The sequence below is a fragment of the Phoca vitulina genome, unplaced genomic scaffold, assembly GCF_004348235.1.
Source record: "Phoca vitulina isolate PV1807 unplaced genomic scaffold, GSC_HSeal_1.0 scaffold2, whole genome shotgun sequence".
Lineage (NCBI taxonomy): Eukaryota > Metazoa > Chordata > Mammalia > Carnivora > Phocidae > Phoca > Phoca vitulina.
In genome coordinates, this window is record NW_022589705.1 from 30888669 (window position 1) to 30910985 (window position 22317).

Genomic DNA, 22317 nt, shown 5'->3' on the forward strand with positions numbered 1-22317 from the left:
ATAATGACCTGATTAGATTTCCATTTTATAAGTAAAATATAGTTAGCAGAGTAGAAAGAATAAAGTCAAGACATCAGATTAGGAGTCCAAGCAAAATGTGATGTCTTGGCTAGGGCTGCTATAACAAATTGCCATAGACTGGATGGCTTAAACAGCAAACATTATTTCTCTAAGTTTAGAGGCTCTGAAGTCCAAGATCAAGGTGCTGGTAGGTTCAGTGTCAAGTGAGGATCTTCTTCCTGGTTTGCAGACAGCTGCCTTCTTGCTGTATCCTCATATGGTAGAGAGATCATTTTTCTGGTGTCTCTTCTTAGAAGGTCACTACCATTTATAAGGGCTCCACATGACCTAATTACCTCCTAAAGACCCCACATCCAAATGCCATCACATTGGAGATTAAGGCTTTAATATGTTAATCTGGGGCAGGATGGGGGGGAAGGGGGGACACAAACATTCAGTGTATAACACATGATTAACACTAAACTAAGACAGTTGCTGTGAAGACGGAGAAGTAGTATTTTGGAGAGATTTGGAGGTCAATTCAATAGTAGTAGGTAGCCAAATTATAGGTGGATGTTGATGGAAAAGGAGGTGTCTAAGAACATGAAAGTTTCCATCTTTGCTGATAAGGTGGATGGTAGATAGAAATAACAGGAAAAACATACTTAAGCAGTATTAACTTTTTTAAATGTTACATTTATAATTGTTTATTAAAACGAATAAATTCAGTTCCTAGTAATATCAATAAAACATGAAAGTAAATATCCAGCTTGTTCATGAATGTGTGTGAAAGTTGAATAAAAAGAGCATATAACTTCAATACAGTAAAGCAACTTTGAATCTTATGACCTGCCTCACAGGAAAGGCAGTGGTAGAGGTTGAATCTTAGTTGTCTTGTTTATACCAAACTGAAAGCATAAGATATACATACTGTGCTTTGTCTCCATTTTTTCTAGGGTCCCCAAGGGCCAAGAGGTCAACCAGGGCCTCCAGTGAGTTTATTTACATTTATATCTGTTTACATCGATGCTTATATGCTTGCCTGGTTTGAGATCTCTACTGAAAAATTAAAATTTGTTATGTTATAGGGTCCACCTGGAGCACCAGGCCCAAGGGTAAGTTTTCTTGGTTTTGTTTACTTTATCTTAGTATATTACATTAAAGCTTTTTAAAGCTTCTTCTAATTCCCTGTTAAAAGGTGTTTCTCCTCCCTACCTCTGTTCTTTTTGCTAATCTGATATAGAGTCTTCCCAACTACAGTAACAAAATCTAAACCCCAGACTTCTTGTCTATAAAATGGGAAAGGTCTCTTACTTTCTTGGGTGGATTTGAGTTTTATTTTACTTTTTTAACATTTGTTTATTTATTTGAGAGAGAGAGAGTGGTGGGGGGCAGAAGGAGACAGAGAATCTTAAGCAGACTTCCCACTGAGGGGGGGAGCCCAACCTGGGGCTCAATCCCATGACCCTGGGATCATGACCTGAGCTAAAATCAAGAGTTGGACGCTCAGCCAACTGAAGAACCCAGGTGTCCCATGAGTTTTAAATAAGAAGTAAAGCATACAGCACAGTGCCTGACATAATAGGTGCTCAAAAAAATACTAACTCCTTCCATTTCTCCCTAATTCTGAGTTCTGGCTCTCCTTTTTTAAATGTTCTTTTTCTACCAAACAGTAACCCACTTCTTAGGCTTTACGTGAATCCTTCTCAGTTGCTGGTGGCTGTAGAAGCCCTCAGATTTATGTATTTGCTTGTTACCTATGACATCCCAGAGCTCTCTACCCTTATCTTTTTTCTTTTTTTTTTCTATCCTTATCTTTGAAGCAATGCTTCTGTTGCCTCATTCTCAGCTGTTATCTCCTGGACTCTAACGTTCCAAGTTTGGTTCCCCACATGCTTTGCATTCACTCTCATACTCAATAATCTATGTGTCTTCCTTCTTCCTGCAAGAGGTCTCCTTCCATCCCCAACCTTCACCCTTGCCCCACTCTTACAGCAGCCTGGTCAAATACAATGGTCCTTGTTCAGATTTCCTGCCTAAAAAAGATCCATCATTGGCTGTATTATCCTAAACGAGGCCTAGTCCTATGCTTTCTGGCCTTACTTATTTCTACATGCTGCTCTAGTATTGTTTGGATCTTTGACAGTTCTAGCAGGTGGATCACTGTGGTCTATTCTCAGCAGGCCAGAAATGCTTCATTCCTTTCAGCTTTTCATCAGGGCAAAGAATAACTCTCAAGCAAGATGCCACAGGAAGATTATATCCTTGGAAACAGGAGTTTCATTCCCCATGATTTTTAAAAATTACTCCCCGTTTCTGGCCATCTGACTGGGGGATTGAAACCTTCCCTGGCATGAGCATCAGTAGGAATGCCTGTCTCTAATCTTAAAGTATTCTCTACTTCTGGTCCTCCTTCCCCTCTAGCTCTCCACGAAGCATGGGTTACAAATACCTTCATCAGTTTTCTTCTCACTTTATAATGACTTTGATATAAGTCCTAAAAGATCACTGGCAAATTAGAGGTGTTTAGTGAAAGTTTTCACATTGAAATACCAAACCTTGTGGCACCATAGCCCTGTCTCACTTGAAAAATGTTTGTATGTGTTCCTATACAGCCAAAATGAAGTAGTATGAGAGATTTTTGCTCTGAACAAAACGTGGATAAGAATATATACTTTGAGGAATTATTAGGAGGATTAAATAAGAAAATATATGTGCTTGTCACATTGTAGATACTTAATAAATTTTAGTTTCTTTATTTCCTTCTTTTCTTCCTTTCTTTCCTTTTTGTCTTCCTTCCTCTTGGTCAGCATGAAAGCTAGTTTCCTTATATTATCTGCCTGGGACTTGCACAGGCCATGGTAGGAAAGCGGCAGTGTAACCCTGAGAAGGAGTCTAAATGTCAATGAGAAAATACCTATATATTTTTTCTAAGGTCAACTTATGATCATATCTTCTTTGAAATTCTTCTTAATTCCTTCTCATCACACTGCAAGGTAGAACTTCCCCTTTGTATTGATAATCATTTTCATGCCAGTCTCTTTCTATTATGAGATTGTGAACTCTCTATTTTTTTAATTTCTTTTCCATCCAAGCTTTTAATAAGTGTTGAATGAATGAATAAATGAGTCTAAAAAGCAAGTTGCATCTCTTGGAAAATTTCAGTGGAAATCCTCCAAGATAGAATATTTCACTTGGAGGGAAATAATGTCTAGAATGGAATAGGATCATAGAATTAGAGATAGATGTTCTCTTAGTAATTTATTTAGCCATTATTTGAGACTGACTTGTGACTCATTAGTGATTCTTTTTTCTTAAAAAAGCATTTGACAAAATAATACAACATCCTTTCCTGATTAAAAATCTTCGGGGCGCCTGGGTGGCTCACTCATTAAGCGTCTGCCTTCGGCTCAGGTCGTGGTCCCAGGGTCCTGGGATGGAGCCCCGCATCGGGCTTCCTGCTCAGTGGGAAGCCTGCTTCTCCCTCTCCCACTCCCCCTGCTTGTGTTCCCTCTCTCACTGTCTGTCTCTCTCTCTGTCAAATAAATAGAATCTTTAAAATAAATAAATAAAATAAAACTCTTCGAAGTACAGGGATAGAGGGAACATACCTCAACATCATAAAAGCCATCTATGAAAAGCCCACACGAATATCATTCTCAATGGGGGAAAACTGAGAGCTTTTCTCTTAAAGTCAGGAACACGACAAGGATGCCCACTCTAACCATTATTGTTCAACATAGTACTAGATAGAAGTCCTAGCCTCAGCAATCAGACAACAAAAAGAAATAAAAGGCATCCATGTTGGCAAAGAAGTCAAACTCTCTCTCTTCGCAGATGACATGATACTTTATGTGGAAAACCCAAAGGACTCCACCCCCAAGTTATTAGAACTCATACAGCAATTCGGCAACGTTTCAGGATACAAAATCAATGCACAGAAATCAGTTGCATTTCTGTACACTAACAGTGTAACTGAAGAAAGAGAAATTAAAGTATCAATTCCATTTACAACAGCTCCAGAAACCATAAGATACATAGGAATAAACCTAACCAAAGACGTAAAGGATCTATGCTCTAGAAACTACAGAACACTTATGAAAGAAATTGAGGAAGACACAAAGAGATGGAAAAACATTCCACGCTCATGGATTGGAACAGTTTAGTGAGTCTTATTCAGAATTCTTTCAAAATGAAATTAAATGAAAGAGATAAAAATACAGGGAGTGACTGCTTGATGGGTATGAGGTTTCTTTTAGAGGTGATGGAAATATTCCAAAATTAGGTAGTGATAATGGCTACACAACATAGTGAATTACTAAAAGCAACTGAATTGTACACTTTAAAAAATGGTTAAGATGGTGGATTTTATGTTATGTGAGTTTTATTTCAATTAAAAAAGCAAAAAAAATTCAGTATATCAACCCTAGTAAGAATAAATATGGTTTTGTAAAACTTTTCAGTTAAATGTATGTATTTTTGGGTGAGCCTTATCATGAAGTAAAAATATATTTCTTGCTATGGGTCAAGATAAGTTTGAAAACCTCGAATCCAGTTTAACTCCCTTTTCTTAATACCTACGGAAGTAAAGTAACGTGCCCAAGTTCCTAAAGAGGAATAGCTAAAAAGTGTTTCAGGAAAAGGAATATATATTGACGGTGCTTTTGGGTTTGAGGATATTATCACAGTGATGGCCAGACCTCAGTGCACATGGTAAAATATTTAGAAACTAACAAATCTACAACAGGCTGTCAAAGTTAACCAAAAATGATTGGTGGGGAGCAGGGAAGAACAAGATGAGTATGTGTGTTAGAGTAGGGGGTGGAAGCAGTAATCATTAAAAATAATTAAATGAGATAAGGAGTATTCAACTGATTTACTCCAATTAGAGGGTCAACTGTGAAACCTGGATTGGTGAATATAGAGGTTGCAGCTGCTGGTATAGTCCTGGTTCCCTAGGACAAGCGGTTACTTCCACGGTGGAGAGGGGTATGACCTGAAATCAGTTCTTATCCCATCAATGTTTACCCTATCCAGTTATCTTAAGACTTCAGAAACCTTAAAAATAACACTGTTCCTCAAAATACTAGAGTGCTCAGATTAGATCTAAATTTTATTCAAATAAGTTGGGGAAGAATTATGAAGATTTCATTTCCCCCCAAGGTATAATGAATCCTAATTCCCCTCATTAGTGCCAACAATCTGATTACTTCTTATTCTCTATATTCTATTTTATGTTCATGTTTATAAACTTTAAGGGATTTTCATGTGAGAACGTGTTCTCTCTAACAAGAGCACATGGAGGGAGCTTCTGCTTTCGGATTCCTTCACTGCACCTAATGAGAGTTTTACACTCAGATGTGGGCACTTAGATTTGCTGAAAGTCTTCCCCCAGCAAATCCTCTTAATAGTCTCTCTGAGCCTGCCCTCACTAAAGACTATCCTTGGGAAAACATTAATAATTTCAACAAATTGAATGCCTACTATGTGCCAGGCATGAGCTAGGCTTTGGGACTATATTGGGAATTATACAAATATGTGTACTGCCAAGAAAATTTATGAGTGACTGTTATGACATTTCTTTTCTTTCTAATGCCTATTGGGAGGGGGAATAAAAGCCTTTTTCATTGGGTTAACATTTAAAATTGCTGGTACCTTACTATGCATTCAGAAACATACTCTACACTATTAATCTACTAAAAGCCATTGTGTTCTTCACCGCCACCCATTCACAGAAAATTAAAAAATAGTCATTTTACTTAATAGTCATGTAAGTCCTCTGTTGGTGGATGTTTGTTTCCAATCTTTTACTAATACAAACAGTACAAATGTCCAGTCCCCATGCTTATCATTTTGCAGAATATCCATAGGACTAATTCCCAGCAGTGGGATGGTTGAGTGTAAGGGATAATGAGCATATTTATTTGTTTGTTTGTTTGTTTATTTATTTATTATTGTTAATTTTGGTAAAATATACATAACATAAATTTATCATTTTAACCATTTTAAGTGTACAGTTCAGTAGCATTAAGTACCTTCACGTGTTGTGCAGCCATCTCCACTATCCATCGCCAGAACTTTTTTGCTCTTTCAAAACTGAAGCTCCGTACCCATTAAATAATAATTCCCCCATTCCTCCTTTCCCCAGCATCTGGCAACTACCATTCTACTTTCTGTCTCTATTAATTTGACTACTCCAGGAACATCATGTAAGTGACAGTCATACAGTATTTTACCTTTTATGACTGGCTTATTTCACTTAGCATAATATCTTCAAGATTCATCTGCATTGCAGCGTGTGTTGGAATTTCTTTCCTTTTTAAGGCTGAATAATATTCCATTGTCTGTATATATACATCTGGTTTATCCAGGTGGACATTTAAGTTGTTTCCATCTTTTGATTATTGTGAATAATGCTGCTATGAACATAGGTGTACAGGTATCTGTTTGAGTCTTTCCTTTCAATTCATTTTGGTACATACCCAGAAGTGGCATTGCGGAATCATACAGTAATTCTATGTTTAATTTTTTGAGGTACTGTTTTACTGTTTTTTTTATAGCAGCTGCACCCTAACACATTCCCACCAGCACTGCACAGGGTTCCAATATCTCCACATCCTTGTCAACACTTTATATATTCTAGTTTGTTTGTTTGTTTTTTATAACACCCATCCTAATGGGTGTGAAGTGGTATCTACTTGTGGTTTTGATTTGCATTTCCCTAATGATTAGTGAGGTTGAACATCTTTTCATGTGCTCATTGAGTTATATATATTCTTTGGAAAATGTCTATTCAAGTCCTTTGCCCATTTTTGAATTGGGTTGCTTGTTGTTGTTAGGTTGTAGGAGTTCTTTATATACTGTGGATATTAATCCCTTATCCAGTATATGACACAAATATTTCCTTCCATTCCATGGGTTGCCTTTTCACTCTGTTGATAGTGTCTTTTGCACAGTCTTTAATTCTGATGTAGTCCAATTTGTCTGTATTTTCTTACCTTGCTTTTACTGTCATATCCAAGAAACCATTGCCAAATCCAATGTAATGAAGTTTTTCCCCTATTTTTTCTAAGAGGTTTATAGGTTTAGTCCTTTATTTAAGTCTTTGATTTATTTTGAGTTTATTTTTATATATGATGTGAGGTAAGGGTCTAACTTCATTCTTTTGTATGTGAATATCAAATTTTTCCAGCACTATTTGCTGAAGACTTTTCTTTCCCAATTGAAGGGTCTTGACACCTTGGTCAAAAATCATTTGACCGTATGTGTGAAGGTCTACTCCTGGATTCTATTCTAGTCAATTGGTCTATGTCTATCTTTATGATAGTACCACTGTTTTGATTACTGTAGCTTTGTAGTAAGTTTTGAAATTGAAGTGTGAGGCCTTCAACTCTTTTCTTCTTTTTCAGGATTATTTTGACTATTTAGAATCTATATTCTCTTTTATATTTACCTGTATAGCTATGTTTAGCAGTACTCTTTTTTTTTTTTTTTTTTGGACTTCAACTATACTTTTTTCTTTTATGTTCAGTTAACCACTGTATAGTACATAATTAATTTTTGATGTAGTGTTCAGTGATTCATTAGTTAAGTATAACACGCAGTGTTCATCACAGCAAGTGCCCTCCTCAATACCCATTACCCTGTTACCCCCCAATCCCCTCCCCTCTGAAACCCCCAGATTGTTTCTCGGGGTCCATAGTCTCTCATGGTTCATCTCCCTCTCTGATTTCTCCCCCTTTGGATTTCCCTCCCTTCCCCTATGGTCCTCGTGTTATTGCTTATGTTCCACATATGAGTGAAACCATATGATAATTGCCTTTCTCTGCTTGACTTACTTCACTTAACATAATCCCCTCCAGTTCCATCCATGTCTATGCAAATGGTGGGTATGCATCGTTTCTGATGGCTGAATAATCCATTGTGTATATGTACCACATCTTCTTTATCCATTCATCTGTTGAAGGGCATCTCAGCTCCTTCCACAGTTTGGCTATTGCGGACATTGCTCCTATGAACACTGGGGTGCACATGCCCCTTCTTTTCACTACATCTGTATTTTGGGATAAACACCTAGTAGTGCAATTGCTGGATTGTAGGGTAGCTCTATTCTTAACATCTTGAGGAACCTCCATACTGTTATCCAGAGTGGCTGTACTAGCTTTCATTCCCACCAGCAGTGTAAGAGGGTTCCCCTTTCTCCACATCCTTGCCAACATTTGTTGTCTCCTGTTTTGTTAATTCTTACCATTCTAACCGGTGTAAGGTGGTATCTCATTGTGGTTTTGATTTGTATTTCCCTGATGGCTAGTGATGTTGAGCATTTTTTCATGTGTCTGTTAGCCATTTGTATGTCTTCTCTTGAAAAGTGTTTGTTCATGTGTTCTGCCCGTTTTTTGACTGGGTTATTAGCTTTTTGAGTGTTGAGTTTGAGAAGTTCTTTATAGATCTTGGATATCAGCCCTTTATCTGTAATGTCATTTGCAAATATCTTCTCCCATTCTGTGGGCTGCCTCTTAGTTTTGTTGACTGTTTCCTTTGCTGTGCAGAAGCTTTTTATCTTGATGAAGTCAAGAGTTCATTTTTGCTTTTGTTTCCCTTGCCTTTGGAGACATGTCTTGAAAGAAATTACTGTGGCCAATGTCGAAGAGGTAACTGCCTTTGTTCTCCTCTAGGATTTTGATGGATTCCTGTCCCACATTGAGGTCTTTCATCCATTTTGAGTTTATCTTGTGTATAGTGTAAGGGAATGGTCCAGTTTCATTCTTCTATATGTAACTGTCCAATTTTCCCAGCACCACTTATTGAAGAGACTGTCTTTTTTCCATTGGATATTTTTTCCTGATTTGTCAAAGATTAGTTGACCATAGAGTTGAGGGCTCTTTATTTCTTCATTTGGTTTCAAGTTTCTTCCTCGTAGCCTTTAATTTCAATTTAAAGGACTGCCTTTATTATCTTTCTAGGGAAGCTTTGCTAGTGATAAATTCTCTTAGTTTTTGTTTATCTAGGAATGTTTTCATTTTTCCTTCATTTTCAAAGGATAGTTTTGTTGGATATAGAATCCTTGGTTGACAGTCTTTTTCTTTCAACACTCTGAATGTGTCATTCCACTGCCTTCTTGCCTTTATGATTTTTTATGAAAATTTATCTGTTAACCTCATTGAGGATCTCCTGGGTCTAACGAGTCTTCTCTTTTTCTGCTCTCAAAATTTTCTGTTTTTCTTTAGCTTTCAACAGTTTGATTATGATGTGTCTGGGGAGTTTGCTGAGCTTCTTGGATTTGTAGGTTAGTGTTTCTCATCAAATGTTCAGCTCTTCCTTTTTTTATAATTGAGGTATAATTGACATATAACATTGTATTAGTTTCAGGTGGTTTAGGTTATTTCCATTTCTTGTCTATTGTAAATAATGTTGCAGTGAACATAGGAAATCATATATGTTTTCAAATTAGCATTTTTGTATTCTTCAGATAAATACCCAGAATTAGACTAGCTGGATCATTTGGTAATTCTATTATTTTTTTGAGGAATCTCCATATTGTTTTTCACAGTGGCTCTACCAATTTACATTTCCAAAAACACTGTACAAGAGCTTCCCTTTCTCCACATCCTCTCCAACACTTGTTATTTCTTATCTTTTGATAATAGCCATTCTAACAGTTGTGAAGTGATAGCTTATTGTGGTTTTGATTTGCACCTCCCTGATGATTAGTGATGTTAAGCACCTTTTCATAAACCTCTTGGCCATTTGTATGTCTTCTTTGGAAAAAATGTCAATTCAGATCTTCTGCCCAATTTTTAATTGGATTGTTTTGGGTTTTTTTGCTATTGAGTTGTATGAATTCTCTATATACTTTGGATATTAACCCCTTACCAGATTATATGATTTGCAAATATTTTCTCCCATTCAGTAGGTTGCCTTTTCATTTTGCTGATTGTTTCTTTTGCTGTGCAGCTTTTTAGTTTGATGTGGTCTCACTTGTTTATATTTTTTGTTACCTTTGCTTTCGTTGTCAAATACAAAAAAAAATTATCACCAAAACTGATATCGAGGAGCTTACCACCTGTGTTTTTTTTCAAGTCTTTATCCATTTTGAGTTAATGTTTGTGTATGGGTAAGGTAGTGGTCCAGTTTCATCCTATCGCATGTGGCTGTCCTGTTTTCCCAATACCATTTATTGAAGAGACTGCCCCTTCCCCATTGTATATTTTTGGCTCCCTTCTTGTAAGTTAATTGGCCACATAAGCATGGATTTATTTCTGAGTTCTCTATTCTGTTCCATTGGTCTATGTGTCAGCTTTAATGCCAATATCATACTGTTTTGATTACTATAGATTTTAATATAGTTTGAAATTAGGGAGCATGATACCTCCAGCTTTGTTCTTCTTTCTCAAGATTGCTTTGGCTATTCAAGGTCTTTTGTGATTCCATAAAAATTTTAGAATTGTTTGTTCTATTTCTGTGAAAAGTGCCATTGGATTTTGTTAAGGGATTGCATGACTCTGTAGATTGCTTTGGGTAGTATGGGCATTTTAACAATATTAATTCTTTTAATCCAAGCATGGAATATCTTTCCTTTTGTTTGTGTCTTCTTGTTTAATTTCTTTCATCTCTGTCTTACAGCCATTATTTCTTGAAATATTCTTTCTGCCCCTTTTTCTCTCTTCTCCCTTTCTGAGACTCCCATTATGCATATGTTACTATTCTTGTTGGTGTTCCATAAGTTTCAGAGCCTCTGTTCATTTTTTTCACTCTTTTATCTGTATACTCTTCTGACTGGAAAATCTCAATAAACCTGTCTTCAGGTTCATTGATTCTTGTGTTACTGAAATCTACTGTTGAGCCTCTCTAGTAAATTTTCATTTCATTTTTTTGTACCTTCCAACTGCAGAATTTCTATTTGGTTCTTTTCCATAATTTCTATTTTTTTGCAATTGATATTCTTTATTTATAAGATATCTTTTTCATATTTTCCTTTAGTTCTATAGACATGGTTTCCTTTAGTTTTCTGAACATATCTAAAATAGCTAATAAATATCTTTGTATACATAGTACAACATCTGGGCTCCCTCAGGAGCAGTGTCTATCGATTGATTGCATTTTTGTTTGCTTATGGGCCATACTTTAATGTTTATTTGCATGTCTTTTGTTGTTGTTTTGTTGAAAACTGTACATTGTAAATAATGTAATGTGGCATTTCTAGAAATAAAATTGCTCCCCCCGGCCCCTGGGTTTATTTTTGTTGCTATTTCTTGTTGTTTGTTTAGTGACTTTTCTGAATATTATAAAGTCTGTGTTCTTTGACAAGTGTGACCACTAAAGTCTACTCAATTAGCTTAGTGGCCAGCTAACAATTGGAAAGAGATTTCCTTAAATGAAAGAATGAGTAAATCTCCCAGTTTTTACCAAATGTCTCTGTGTATGTTGGGGCACCCCTTCATTGCTCAGCCAGGCAACTGAAAACTACACCTTAGCTTTAACTTCCTGATTTCACAGAGACTGAAAGCCAGAGGAGAGAACTTAGGGTCATCTCAGATATTTTCTAAGAATGTGCACAACCTTACATATGCATATGGACTTTTAGATTTCCAGAAATATGTCAAAGATTTTCAGAGTCTTTGTGGACATCTCATTCCCTACCTTTTTCTTGTAAGCTTTTTGTTAACTTATTGTTTGCCCCAACTGTTGTCCAATGCTCCAGACAGCCACAGAGTTAAACAATTCCCTCTAAATGTTTTTGAAAAATGCTTCAAGAGAAAAGGTGTTTTGCATTGGATGAGCTATGAGTCAGGTAAAATAAAAACAGCTTTGCTAGTAGTGTCTTCCAGGGAACCACCAAACAGGTCAGATAATGATAATTCACTGGAAATGACTCTTGGAAGCAACTCCAACACCATTCTGCATGCCCCCCCACCCCATGGCTTTTAGGCTTCTTGTTTTTACTGTAATTATGTGGTGTTATTTTTTAGCTACTACAGAACTGAAAAGGAGGACATGGGGGAAAAAGAAAGAAAGGAAGGAAGACATGGGAATGGGGCAAATTAAAGTTACATGAAGCTCACTGCCCTTAACGAGATTCAGCTATTTTTCTTAAATAAATGCTCCCCATATTGCTGCAAGCATTTTGTTAATTTCCGTAGTCCTGGAAAATCTTCATTCTGACATTTTTTCCAGTTTTCTCATTGCTTTTATAGGAGAGACAGTTCTGCGAGGTCATTACTCCAGTTTTTTCTGTCTCCTAAATACTCCAGTCTTGAGTATATAGCTTTTTAATAATCTGTGTGATGAAATAGAATAACATATAGAAGAATGCTTCTGCTACATACTGAAGTATAATGTTTGCCTCAAACTGAACTAGCTGCTCTTTTCATAGAATACCATATTTACTTGACAGACTAACAGTGTTATACAGACATGAGTATTTGGCAGATATTTCCTTAAACATGAATTAAGTGAGCCTGTCATTTCAAGAAAACTGACAGAAGTTGATGCCAAGCAAAAATAAAAATTCGGGAAAACTTGCATTTACCACTGTGCTTGATAGCTTCCCTGTACTTATATTTTTCTGACGAGATTGGTGATGATGTTAACAAAAGTAATTGTGTGATATTAATAATGAAATGTGTCAGTATTTGGAAGATCTGCCTAATTCCATAAATCAGTATTTTCTAAATAAGCAATGCATGATGGTAACAAAATCGTGGATACATGAGTCTTTCACAGTTTAAGATAGAGCAATAGATTTTAATATAAAAAGCACAAAAAGTTCAGACTTGATTTCAGATTTCACATTTCAACTAACCCTTAAACTATCATTTGTCAAGTTTTGCTGTTGTATCAAAGAATATCCACAATTATCTGAAAAGGTTACTAAAATAATCCTATTTCCTCTCAGGGTGGTGGGATGTGCCCACCGTGGGCTCCATGCTCAGGGTGGTATCTGCTAGTCCCTCTCCCTCCTCCTCTACCCCTCCCTCTATTCACCAGAGCATGCTCTCTCTGAAATAAAAAAATAAAATCTTTTCAAAAAATAAAAGAATCCTATTTCCAACTATATATCTCTATAAGCCCAGATTTTCTTCATATATTTCAACTAAAATAACGTATCATAACAGATTGAATACTGAAAGAAATATGATAATCTAGCTATCTTCTATCAATCCAGACATTAAAGATATGTACAAACGTGTAAAACAGTGCCATTCTTATCACACTTTTCTGTTTTGGAAAATACAGTTATTTTTCATTAAAATATTTGTATTAACATATGGGTTATTTTAAAGCAGTTAACACAAATAATCTTAAAATTTGTGTTTTAATTTCCACTGTGGTAAATATCAAAAGCTGTAACTCACATGAATAAAAGTTCTTTAAGGCCCTTAATAATACTTAAAAGTGCATAAAGTCTTGAGCTGAAGAGTCTGGGAACTGCTTATGCTAGGTTTTCTAAGATCAAAGCCCTATTCACAAACCAACTGGAAAATACAAAGGTGGCTACTATTTAGTACTTAATTCAGTTGCCCATGTTTAGTGTGAATATTTTTATGGGACCCATGCACAAAATCTGCTCATCCATACAGGAATGATGGTCAGAATTATCCTGCATAGAACCAGAAAGGCTGATCCTTCCTGCTTTGTGAATAGACCACGCTTCTCTATCTGATAGCTTTTGTGCAAGGCTATTACTCTGTCTGGAAATCCCACCACCCTCCCACCCCAGCCAAATTCTTATTTAGTCTTCAGATCTCAAATCAAATGTCATTGTTTCAAAGAAACCTCCCCTGACCTACTCCTTCCAAAGCTCTTCTCCTCCAGATTTCACTGAAACCCCCTAATCTCTTTATGGGTCCAAGCACATTTTTTTCTTTCATTAGCACATATCACAATTTGTAAGTACGTAGTTTTAAGATTTGGTTAGTGCCTTTCTCTCCCTTAAACTTCAGCTTCACAAGGGAAGTTTTCTTTTTAGCGTACTGTTTTGTCCTCAATATGTATCACAGTATTTGGCAGTATATATATATACAGAATGATTCAATTATTTTCCAATATGAAAACCACATGTTGAGGCAAGGAAGAGTGTATTTTATTGATTGTCCCATCATTTTAAATAGTTTTTCAAATTACTAGCCATGAGTTACGAGAGATCTGTTGAAAACAGTTTTTATTGTATGGCCCTCCAAGTAAAAAGATATCTTAGCAGCACAATCATTCTGAAAGAAATTAGATTGCTTGATTTGTTGATACAGATGCTATTTCACAGAACTTTCTCCCCACTCATACTTCTTAGTATCCAAGCTTTTTAAAAAATAAAATACAAAAAGACTTTTACTAATGGTTATGCTGAGCCCTTCTCTAAAAATATCTTTTATTAAATACAGGAGGAGATTGGATTCATGCTGTATTATTTCTTTTGGGACAAATGGTGCATTTTCCAACTTCAGAAATTGTTTTTAAGACCGCAAAAGTATCAGATTAAACGAATGTGATGACTACCTCAGGACAGTAGTATTTTATTATATTTTCCTTCCAAGAATGTAACTGTTATAAATTACTACAGTTATTTATTCTTCACCTTACAATTTATTAACTGAGGGGGTCATACTTCATTCTTCTTCCATTTGAGTAACTTTTGCATGTGTTTTTATGTAGCAGTGACAAATAGTTTTTCATTTGAGGGCTCTAGACTTTGGTCCTGTTTTAATTAGGAGACTTTCGAGATTTGGATGAAGGCAGCATATTGTCCTTTCAGATATCCAGGCAAAATTTGCAAGATCTAACCATAAGAGTTACAAACCCTCTTCAGGTAATAAGTCTGGTATACTTTAATAGCACTGCTTTCAGAATTTACAGCCTTTACTTTAGAGTCCTCAGTGTTGATGTTACTGCTAATCTCAAATGGTTTTGTTTTACACAGAAACAAATGGATATCAATGCTGCTATTCAAGCCTTGATTGAATCACATACTGCCCTACAGATGGAGGTAATATATCTGGCTTTATTTACATTGGCACTCTCAATATACAAATTAAACAAAGTTTTTTCAGAGTCCAAAATGTGGCTTTATCTCAAAGATTGTACTTAGATTGAACATAATGAAACTATTTTTAAGGACAAAGTAAGCATTTTTTAATAAACAAATATATGCATGGAATGTTTTTTAAGGAAAACATTTAAAACAAAATGTAATATGTTTAAGGAATTTTTTAAATAAGGAATTAGATACTGTAGAAGAAAATGAAGTTAAATGAAGTTAAATGAAGCCTAGCCATTTCTTAAAATGGGATCTATCATTGTTACTCATTTTTCTTATTTAAACTCTATTCAATGTATGATTTTCTTTAAAACATTATACTACAGTAGCCATAATAATTGTTAAGTTTCATGTTAGCTTGAAAACTAGGCCTTTAGAGTGAATTTAATCTCTTATTTAGGATCAAGATTAATAAAACTTACACATAAGCCTATATTTAAATATAAACTGTTTTTTACACCCCACTCCCAACTCATTGCATACAGCAAGAATACATTTTTCTTCTGCCTTGGTCCATGTTGATCATGAGGATTACATACTGGTAATGGCTACTCTATGCTTTTTTGCTAATATGATTCCTATGATGACTTGGCAGAGCTACCAGAATACCGAAGTGACTTTAATTGACTACAGTGCAGAGATATTCAAAACCCTGAACTACCTTAGCAATTTACTGCACAGCATCAAGAATCCTCTTGGCACACGAGATAACCCAGCACGAATCTGTAAAGATTTGCTTAACTGTGAACACAAAGTATCAGATGGTAAGTTCTTGGTTTTTTCAAACTCTGATGTCCAATTTCATCATTTCAGTGTGTCTGAGATTTACAGTGTATTCATTTCAAATCATAATGATTTTGATAAAACCCTTGTAAAAGGCATTTTAGTGTTTTCAAAAAAACAAATACTCTTAGAGGGAGACATAACTCTGAAGTCAGAGTATCCTTTTCTGAGAGTTCACATTAAAAATGTCTTCTGCAAAGCCTTATTGATCCCCAATTTTTCCTATTCCACCCTAACTATATCACTTGCTTACACTTTGTGCCTGGAACATATCACATTCATGTTAAAAATTAAAATAGAAAGGACTGACCTTTGGGTTAACAGGAGTACCTGTCAGGTCCACCAGAGGTGGCAACATGAAAAAACATATAATAGAGCCCCTACCACCATACCTCCTAACATTATGATTTTTACACAAAATGGAAATTAAATGCATCATTTAATTCTTGGAATTTTTTGTCCCTACAGGGATACCCCAAATCCATTAACCAGAGGTGCAAAAATGAATTTAGAGTAGAAGCATCAAGGAAAAGTTTTAAAGCAAGTAGAACAGTTATATATCTAATGATAAGTAGGGGAACCCTGTCTGTTGCAATATATCATTTAACTTTAATTTTTATTGGGTCTGTGGTCAGCTGTACAATCATTATTAGTAGTTACCATTTTTTACTAAAAATTCTATTTCTAACACAGTGACACATATGCTGATTTGAAAAAAAAAAATCATGTTATGTCCTTCTGTAGGGTGAATAGTAGTCCATATTTTATTTAACTTATATACATATATGCCACATAACACACACACACACACACACACACTCACCCATTTTTGTCCAAAAACACATACTTCCAATAGAAGTGCAATGAAAATATTCATTTTATTTATATTGATAAAATGCTTAACTTCTATAGATATTTCTTGCCCTAGATTACCACAAAAACTAAACTGATATTTATAGTTACAACTGCCTATAGTAATTCTAAGTGATTCTTTCCCATATTTGAAGGCATAAAACTGCAATTCTATAGAATTGAAAGGAAAAAAGACATTTTAAGGCATACAAATGACTAAAATCTAATTCAAGGTCTGCCTTCCTTGTAGGAAAAATAGCTAAGTGGTATGGATTGCAAAGTATCAGAAAGGTTTTAATGCCCAAAAGTATTTTCATCCCTAGGAGACTGTAAATGCTATAGGGAAACACAAAACGGCAGGGAAGGAGGATAGGATAGAAAGTGGAGTGGGGTTAGTTTTAAATATAGTAGTTAGATAAGGCATGTCTGAGAACATGGCATTTGGGAAATATCAGAAGGAGCGAAGGGTACAAGCTACAGGAAATCTAGGGAAAGAGCTTTCCAGGCAGAAAGAACACCTGCAAAGGCCCTGGGAATGAGTGTCCTCAGTGTGTTCTAGGATTAGCAAGAAGGCCAGTGTGACTAAAAGAGAGTGCGTAAGAGGAAAGTGGTAGGAAATGAAGTCAGAAAGATATCAAAAAAACAGATAATATAGGATCTCATAGACTACTCTCAAGACTCCAGCTTTTATTCTGAATAAGGTGGGAAGCCATTAAAAGTATTTCAGCAAAGAAATGATATGATTTGACTTAGATTTTTAAAATATTACTCTGGCTAATGTATTGCAAATATAATGAAGACAAGTGTAAAAGAAGCCACTGAAAAGGCCATTGAAAAAACCCAGGTAAGAGATGATGATGGGTTGACCTAGAGTTGGTGGCAGAGGAAGTGGTAAGAAATGATCGAGTCTTTGGCTATGCTTTAAAGTAGAGCCAGCAGTTTGTGATGATAATTGGATGTGGGTTAAGAGAGAAATAGAAGGATAGAGGATGACTCTTAACAAGGTTTTTGACTAACAGATGGAAGTGTGGGGTTGCTGTAATAGAGATGGAGAAGCAAGTTTTAGGGAGAAGATCAGGAGTTCAGTTTTAGATACGTTTCATTTGAGATGTCTGTTAAGGATCAGTAAGAATGTCCAAGAGGAAGGTGGCTGTTAAAAAGAGGGGTCCTGGCTAGGGGTAAAAATTATGAATTTACTTGCATATAAATAGCATCCAATGCCCTATGACTGCTTAAGACTCCCTAAAGAGTAGGTGGAGAAAGAAAAGCTAAGAGGTCTAAACACTATGCCTTAGGGCTCTTCAATGTTTGGAGATCAGTGAAATGAGAAGGAACCAGCAAAGAAAACTAAGAAGCAGCTATACCTGATAGGAGGAAAACTAGATGCATGTGGAGTGAAGAAAATGTTTGCCTGAAGAGGAAGGGATCAACTGGGTCCCAGTCGGGTAAAGTTAAGACAGAGAGGCTACTGGATTTAGCAGCATGAGGTTCTGTGATGACCTTCACAGGAGCAGTTTAGAGGAATGGTAGTGGTTAAAACTTTATCCAATTTTAAGAGAAAATTGTAGAGCCAGAGAGTATCATTTCCAATAATGAAGCAGGTAATTCAAATTGCCTGGCTAAATTTTTTTTAAAAATGTTTTTTAAGTTAAAAGCATCAAATAGCTAACAAAATAGTGAGGACATTTCAAGCCAACATTTTGAAGAAGACTGCAGAGAGATGAACAGAACACATTTAGAGCTGCTTTTGCCCTGGGTGTGTTCACAAACTAAGTACTGCTTTTGGTGGCTTCATGGGGCTAGGAGTCAAAAGTTAGAATCTGTGGTCCACCAAGTGTGGGGATTTAGGCTTTCAAAGGGCTGCATTCTAAGACCAAACATAAACTGGAAGAAAAGAGACATTCATACAGATTGTAACCTAGCTTCACATCATGAAGATAGCTCAGAATCTTAAGCTTTGAACTTGGACTAAGATGGTTCCAGATTGCTCATACCCCCACCCCATTCTGACAGAAACTAAAATCTTCTATAAAATATATCATCCTAGGGCTCAAATTATTTCCACAAATCATTTCTCAAATAGAGTGCCCAGCACATAATCAATGGTAATAAGGAGTACTGGTTGATAAAACACCACGAATGAGAGCTGGCAGAAATAGCAAACAGAATTAGACCCCAAAGAAAAATAAGAGAGGAAGAATTTGAAACTGAAGGTATAATAGACAAGGTAAGCCTTATATAGGAACACAGGTTATTCACAAGAGTAACAAGGAAGACAGAATATATGTGCGCAAATACAGATAGGTAAATGGTTGTAGCAGTGGGAGGTTAGAGAAGTTCCTTTCAGATTGCTTTGGTTGGCTTAGTGAAATTGAAAGGTTATCAGTCAAGAATAAGGATGAAGGAATAGGTATAATAAAGTTGAGGGAAGAAGAAAAGGTTTCAACTAGTGAGCTAGGTGAGTGACAGAGGGAACTAACAAGGGAAACATAGTGTCGTTATCTGGCAGCCTTACAAACATTTGAATTTAAAGTGAGTCAAGTCAGCATGGTTGTATTTTTCTTTTTTTTTTTTTTTTTTTTAAGATTTTATTTATTCATCTGAGACACAGAAATACAGAGAGAGAGAGAGAGAGCATGAACAGGGGAGAGGCAGAGGGAGAGGGAGAAGCAGGCTCCCCGCTGAACAGGGAGCCCGATGTGGGGCTCGATCCCAGGACCCTGGGATCAGGACCCAAGAGTGGGGCTCGATCCCACGACCCTGGGATCATGACCCAAGACGAAGGCAGATGCTTAACCATCAGAGCCACCCAGGCGCCCCTGCATGGTTGTGTTTTTCTTTAGCCATATTTAGCTGCGTGAGTTCGGGCACAGATTAGGCACAAAACTGGATTTCTATAAGACTGGGACTTTATAAGACAAGTACACTGAAGTGAGGCAGGGCAGGGATGTTAAGGAAGTCTCCAAGGAAGTAATTATAGTAAAGGACTAGGGGTTTACTTGGGTAGGAAGAGAATTGAACATATGATTCACATATGATGAGAGATGATGAAAAAAGTGGTAGTATCAATGGATATTAGGTTCTGATGGAATGGAAGAATTTATTAGAGTTAGGACACCAGAGTGAATGAGCTTAAAAGAGAAGAGGTGAAATTATGACAGAATTCTAGTTGTAGGTAATAACAAAGGCTAGAATATGGCCTGGGAAGTTAATGGTTAAAGTGAATGGGGCAGTAGGGGGGAGCAGTGGAAGGATAGAGAACACTGGCAGAAGAGTTCAAGGAACTGAGAGGCCAGGGTGTTGGAAGTGCTATCCATGTGAATTTAAAATCATCAAGACTTGGGTCATAAATAGATTTTCTGAAAGTGATAGCCATCCAATGCTAAAATCTTCCAAGAAAGTGGATGACTGCAATGGGAAGGGGTAATGGATGACATAATGTAATGACAGTAATTTTACCATGGAGTTGTTTTAGGGAAAAAATAGGGAGAATGGAGGTGGCAATGAAGAGCAGGAAAGACACCTTCCCTACTCCCGGCACAATGCTAATAGAGGCTGTGGCAGAACTTGAAAGGGCTGAAAGGGAAGCACTGTCCTCAGGGGAGAGCCAGTTTTGGGTTAGAACATTTAGGCCTACAAAAGATATATTATGGTATAGTGCTTCATTAATAGCTCAACATATCCTGAAAAAAATTACGAAGTCCCTACCAGGTCACCATTATACAACATAATGCTTGAATTCAAAGAATCCTACCCTATATAACAACAAGAGTTTGCTTGATGGAAAACTTTTTATAAGGAATTTATTAGCTCACATAATAGAAGGAAACTGTTTCTTGGAAGAGAAGAGATAGTAGTGAAGATAATGTTTTTACCCCATTAGACAAAATTGAAAGCCTGCATTAGATCCTGGTAAAAAGTCCCGCACTCATTTCTATAAATTTGACAAAACGTCCAAAATTCTTTTTTTTTTTTTTTTTAAAGATTTTATTTATTTATTTGCCAGAGAGAGACACAGCGAGAGAGGGAACACAAGCAGGGGGAGTGGGAGAGGGAGAAGCAGGCTTCCCACGGAGCAGGGAGCCCGATGCGGGGCTCGATCCCAGGACCCTGGGATCATGACCTGAGCCGAAGGCAGATGCTTAACCGACTGAGCCACCCAGGCGCCCCGAAACGTCCAAAATTCTAAGGGAAGGGGACAAAAAGGGACCAGAGGATAGGATTTCTTTCACCCCTTTCTTCCATATTGCAATAGATCAGTGGTTCTTCAAATGTCCCTGGACCAGAATGAGATTCTGTTGAAATACAGATTCTCAAGCCCTAACTGAATGAATCAGCAACTCTGGGGATGAGGCCCAGCTATCTGAGTTTTAACAGATGGTTCTAATGCCACCAAATTTGAAAACACTGCAATAGAGGACAGTCCCTACTCTTGGATCCACCAGTTCAGCAAGTATTCATTTTGAAGGATTAGTAGAATAGTCAAGGAAAGAAGAGTTGAGGATGTTTTGGAAGTCTAAAATAATGGACCAGAGAGGAAGCCCAGCATGAGGTAGAGGAATCTTTGCAATAGGGTAAGGATGGAACGGACAAGGATTTCTTCTACCTACGGTAGAAATGACATTTGCCAAATACCGTTTGACTGTCTTGCCTTTTTAATGCAAAAAAAGCAGGGCTATCTCATTCAAAAATTCTTAGTCTTTGCTGTTAGAATAAGGTTCTACTTCAATATTCTGAGCCTGTTACTCTGGAATTAAGATCTAGATCAGTACTTTTTCAGCCTGAGTATTTCCTATAGGCTGACTTTAAGACTCCATTTGATTCTGCTGGGCATTCAGTGAAGACAAAGGTTGGCAGGCTTACACTGGCTGTAGGGATTTCAATTTTTCTCACAAATCTGATGAAGAAAGCACAAAAATGATAACCATTTAATTGTACATTTTCTTTCTATGAAAACAAAGGATGTTTTATTATTTTTATTCTAATTATCATAAAGATAATATTTTACCTCAGGCAGATTGAAGTTGTTTCTGTTTAATATATATATATATATTCATTTTTAAACTCTGTAATGACATAGAACAGATGTATACAAGTACACCACATCAACTGCAACTTTTCTATTAACTATGTAATTTTAGACAGTTCCCTTTAAGCTGATGAGCTCATCTGTGGAAAGAAGCAGTAAATTCAGCCATTCTATCATTTTTTGTCAAAATTATAAAATGCCCTTAAATTGATAGTTATATGAAAAACCCAGTATTTTGGGTATCAATTTTACATAATACTCGCAGCTTTCATTCATTGACTAAATGTAAATATCTTTATAATCTTCTAAGTTTTTTTACAGTTAAGACTATAAAAATATATTTTTAAAGTATGATAATTTGCAATGATGGTTCAAATATGTTTTAGTGTGGAGTTTAAGTATTTTTATGTTTTACAATGAATTAATAGGAAAATACTGGATTGATCCAAATCTCGGATGCCCTTCAGATGCCATTGAGGTTTTCTGTAATTTCAGTGCTGGTGGTCAGACATGTGTATCTCCTGTTTCTGTAACAAAGGTATGTATTGAATTGTAGAATATATGCAGGTACTTGCCCAGTATCAGTGAACAGGATTTTTTAAATTCTGTCACTTTAAATAAT

General features: G+C 36.3%; 1 protein-coding gene across 1 annotated transcript in view; it reads left to right on the forward strand.

Annotated features, from left to right (window-relative positions):
- Positions 1-22317, forward strand: part of COL24A1 (collagen type XXIV alpha 1 chain) — a 384914-nt gene that overhangs the window by 355545 nt on the left and 7052 nt on the right. The window contains exons 55-59 of the mRNA XM_032424689.1: positions 957-992; positions 1089-1115; positions 14915-14980; positions 15627-15795; positions 22124-22233. Coding sequence (XP_032280580.1) covers positions 957-992; positions 1089-1115; positions 14915-14980; positions 15627-15795; positions 22124-22233 — 408 coding nt within the window. The remainder of the gene's footprint in view (positions 1-956; positions 993-1088; positions 1116-14914; positions 14981-15626; positions 15796-22123; positions 22234-22317) is intronic.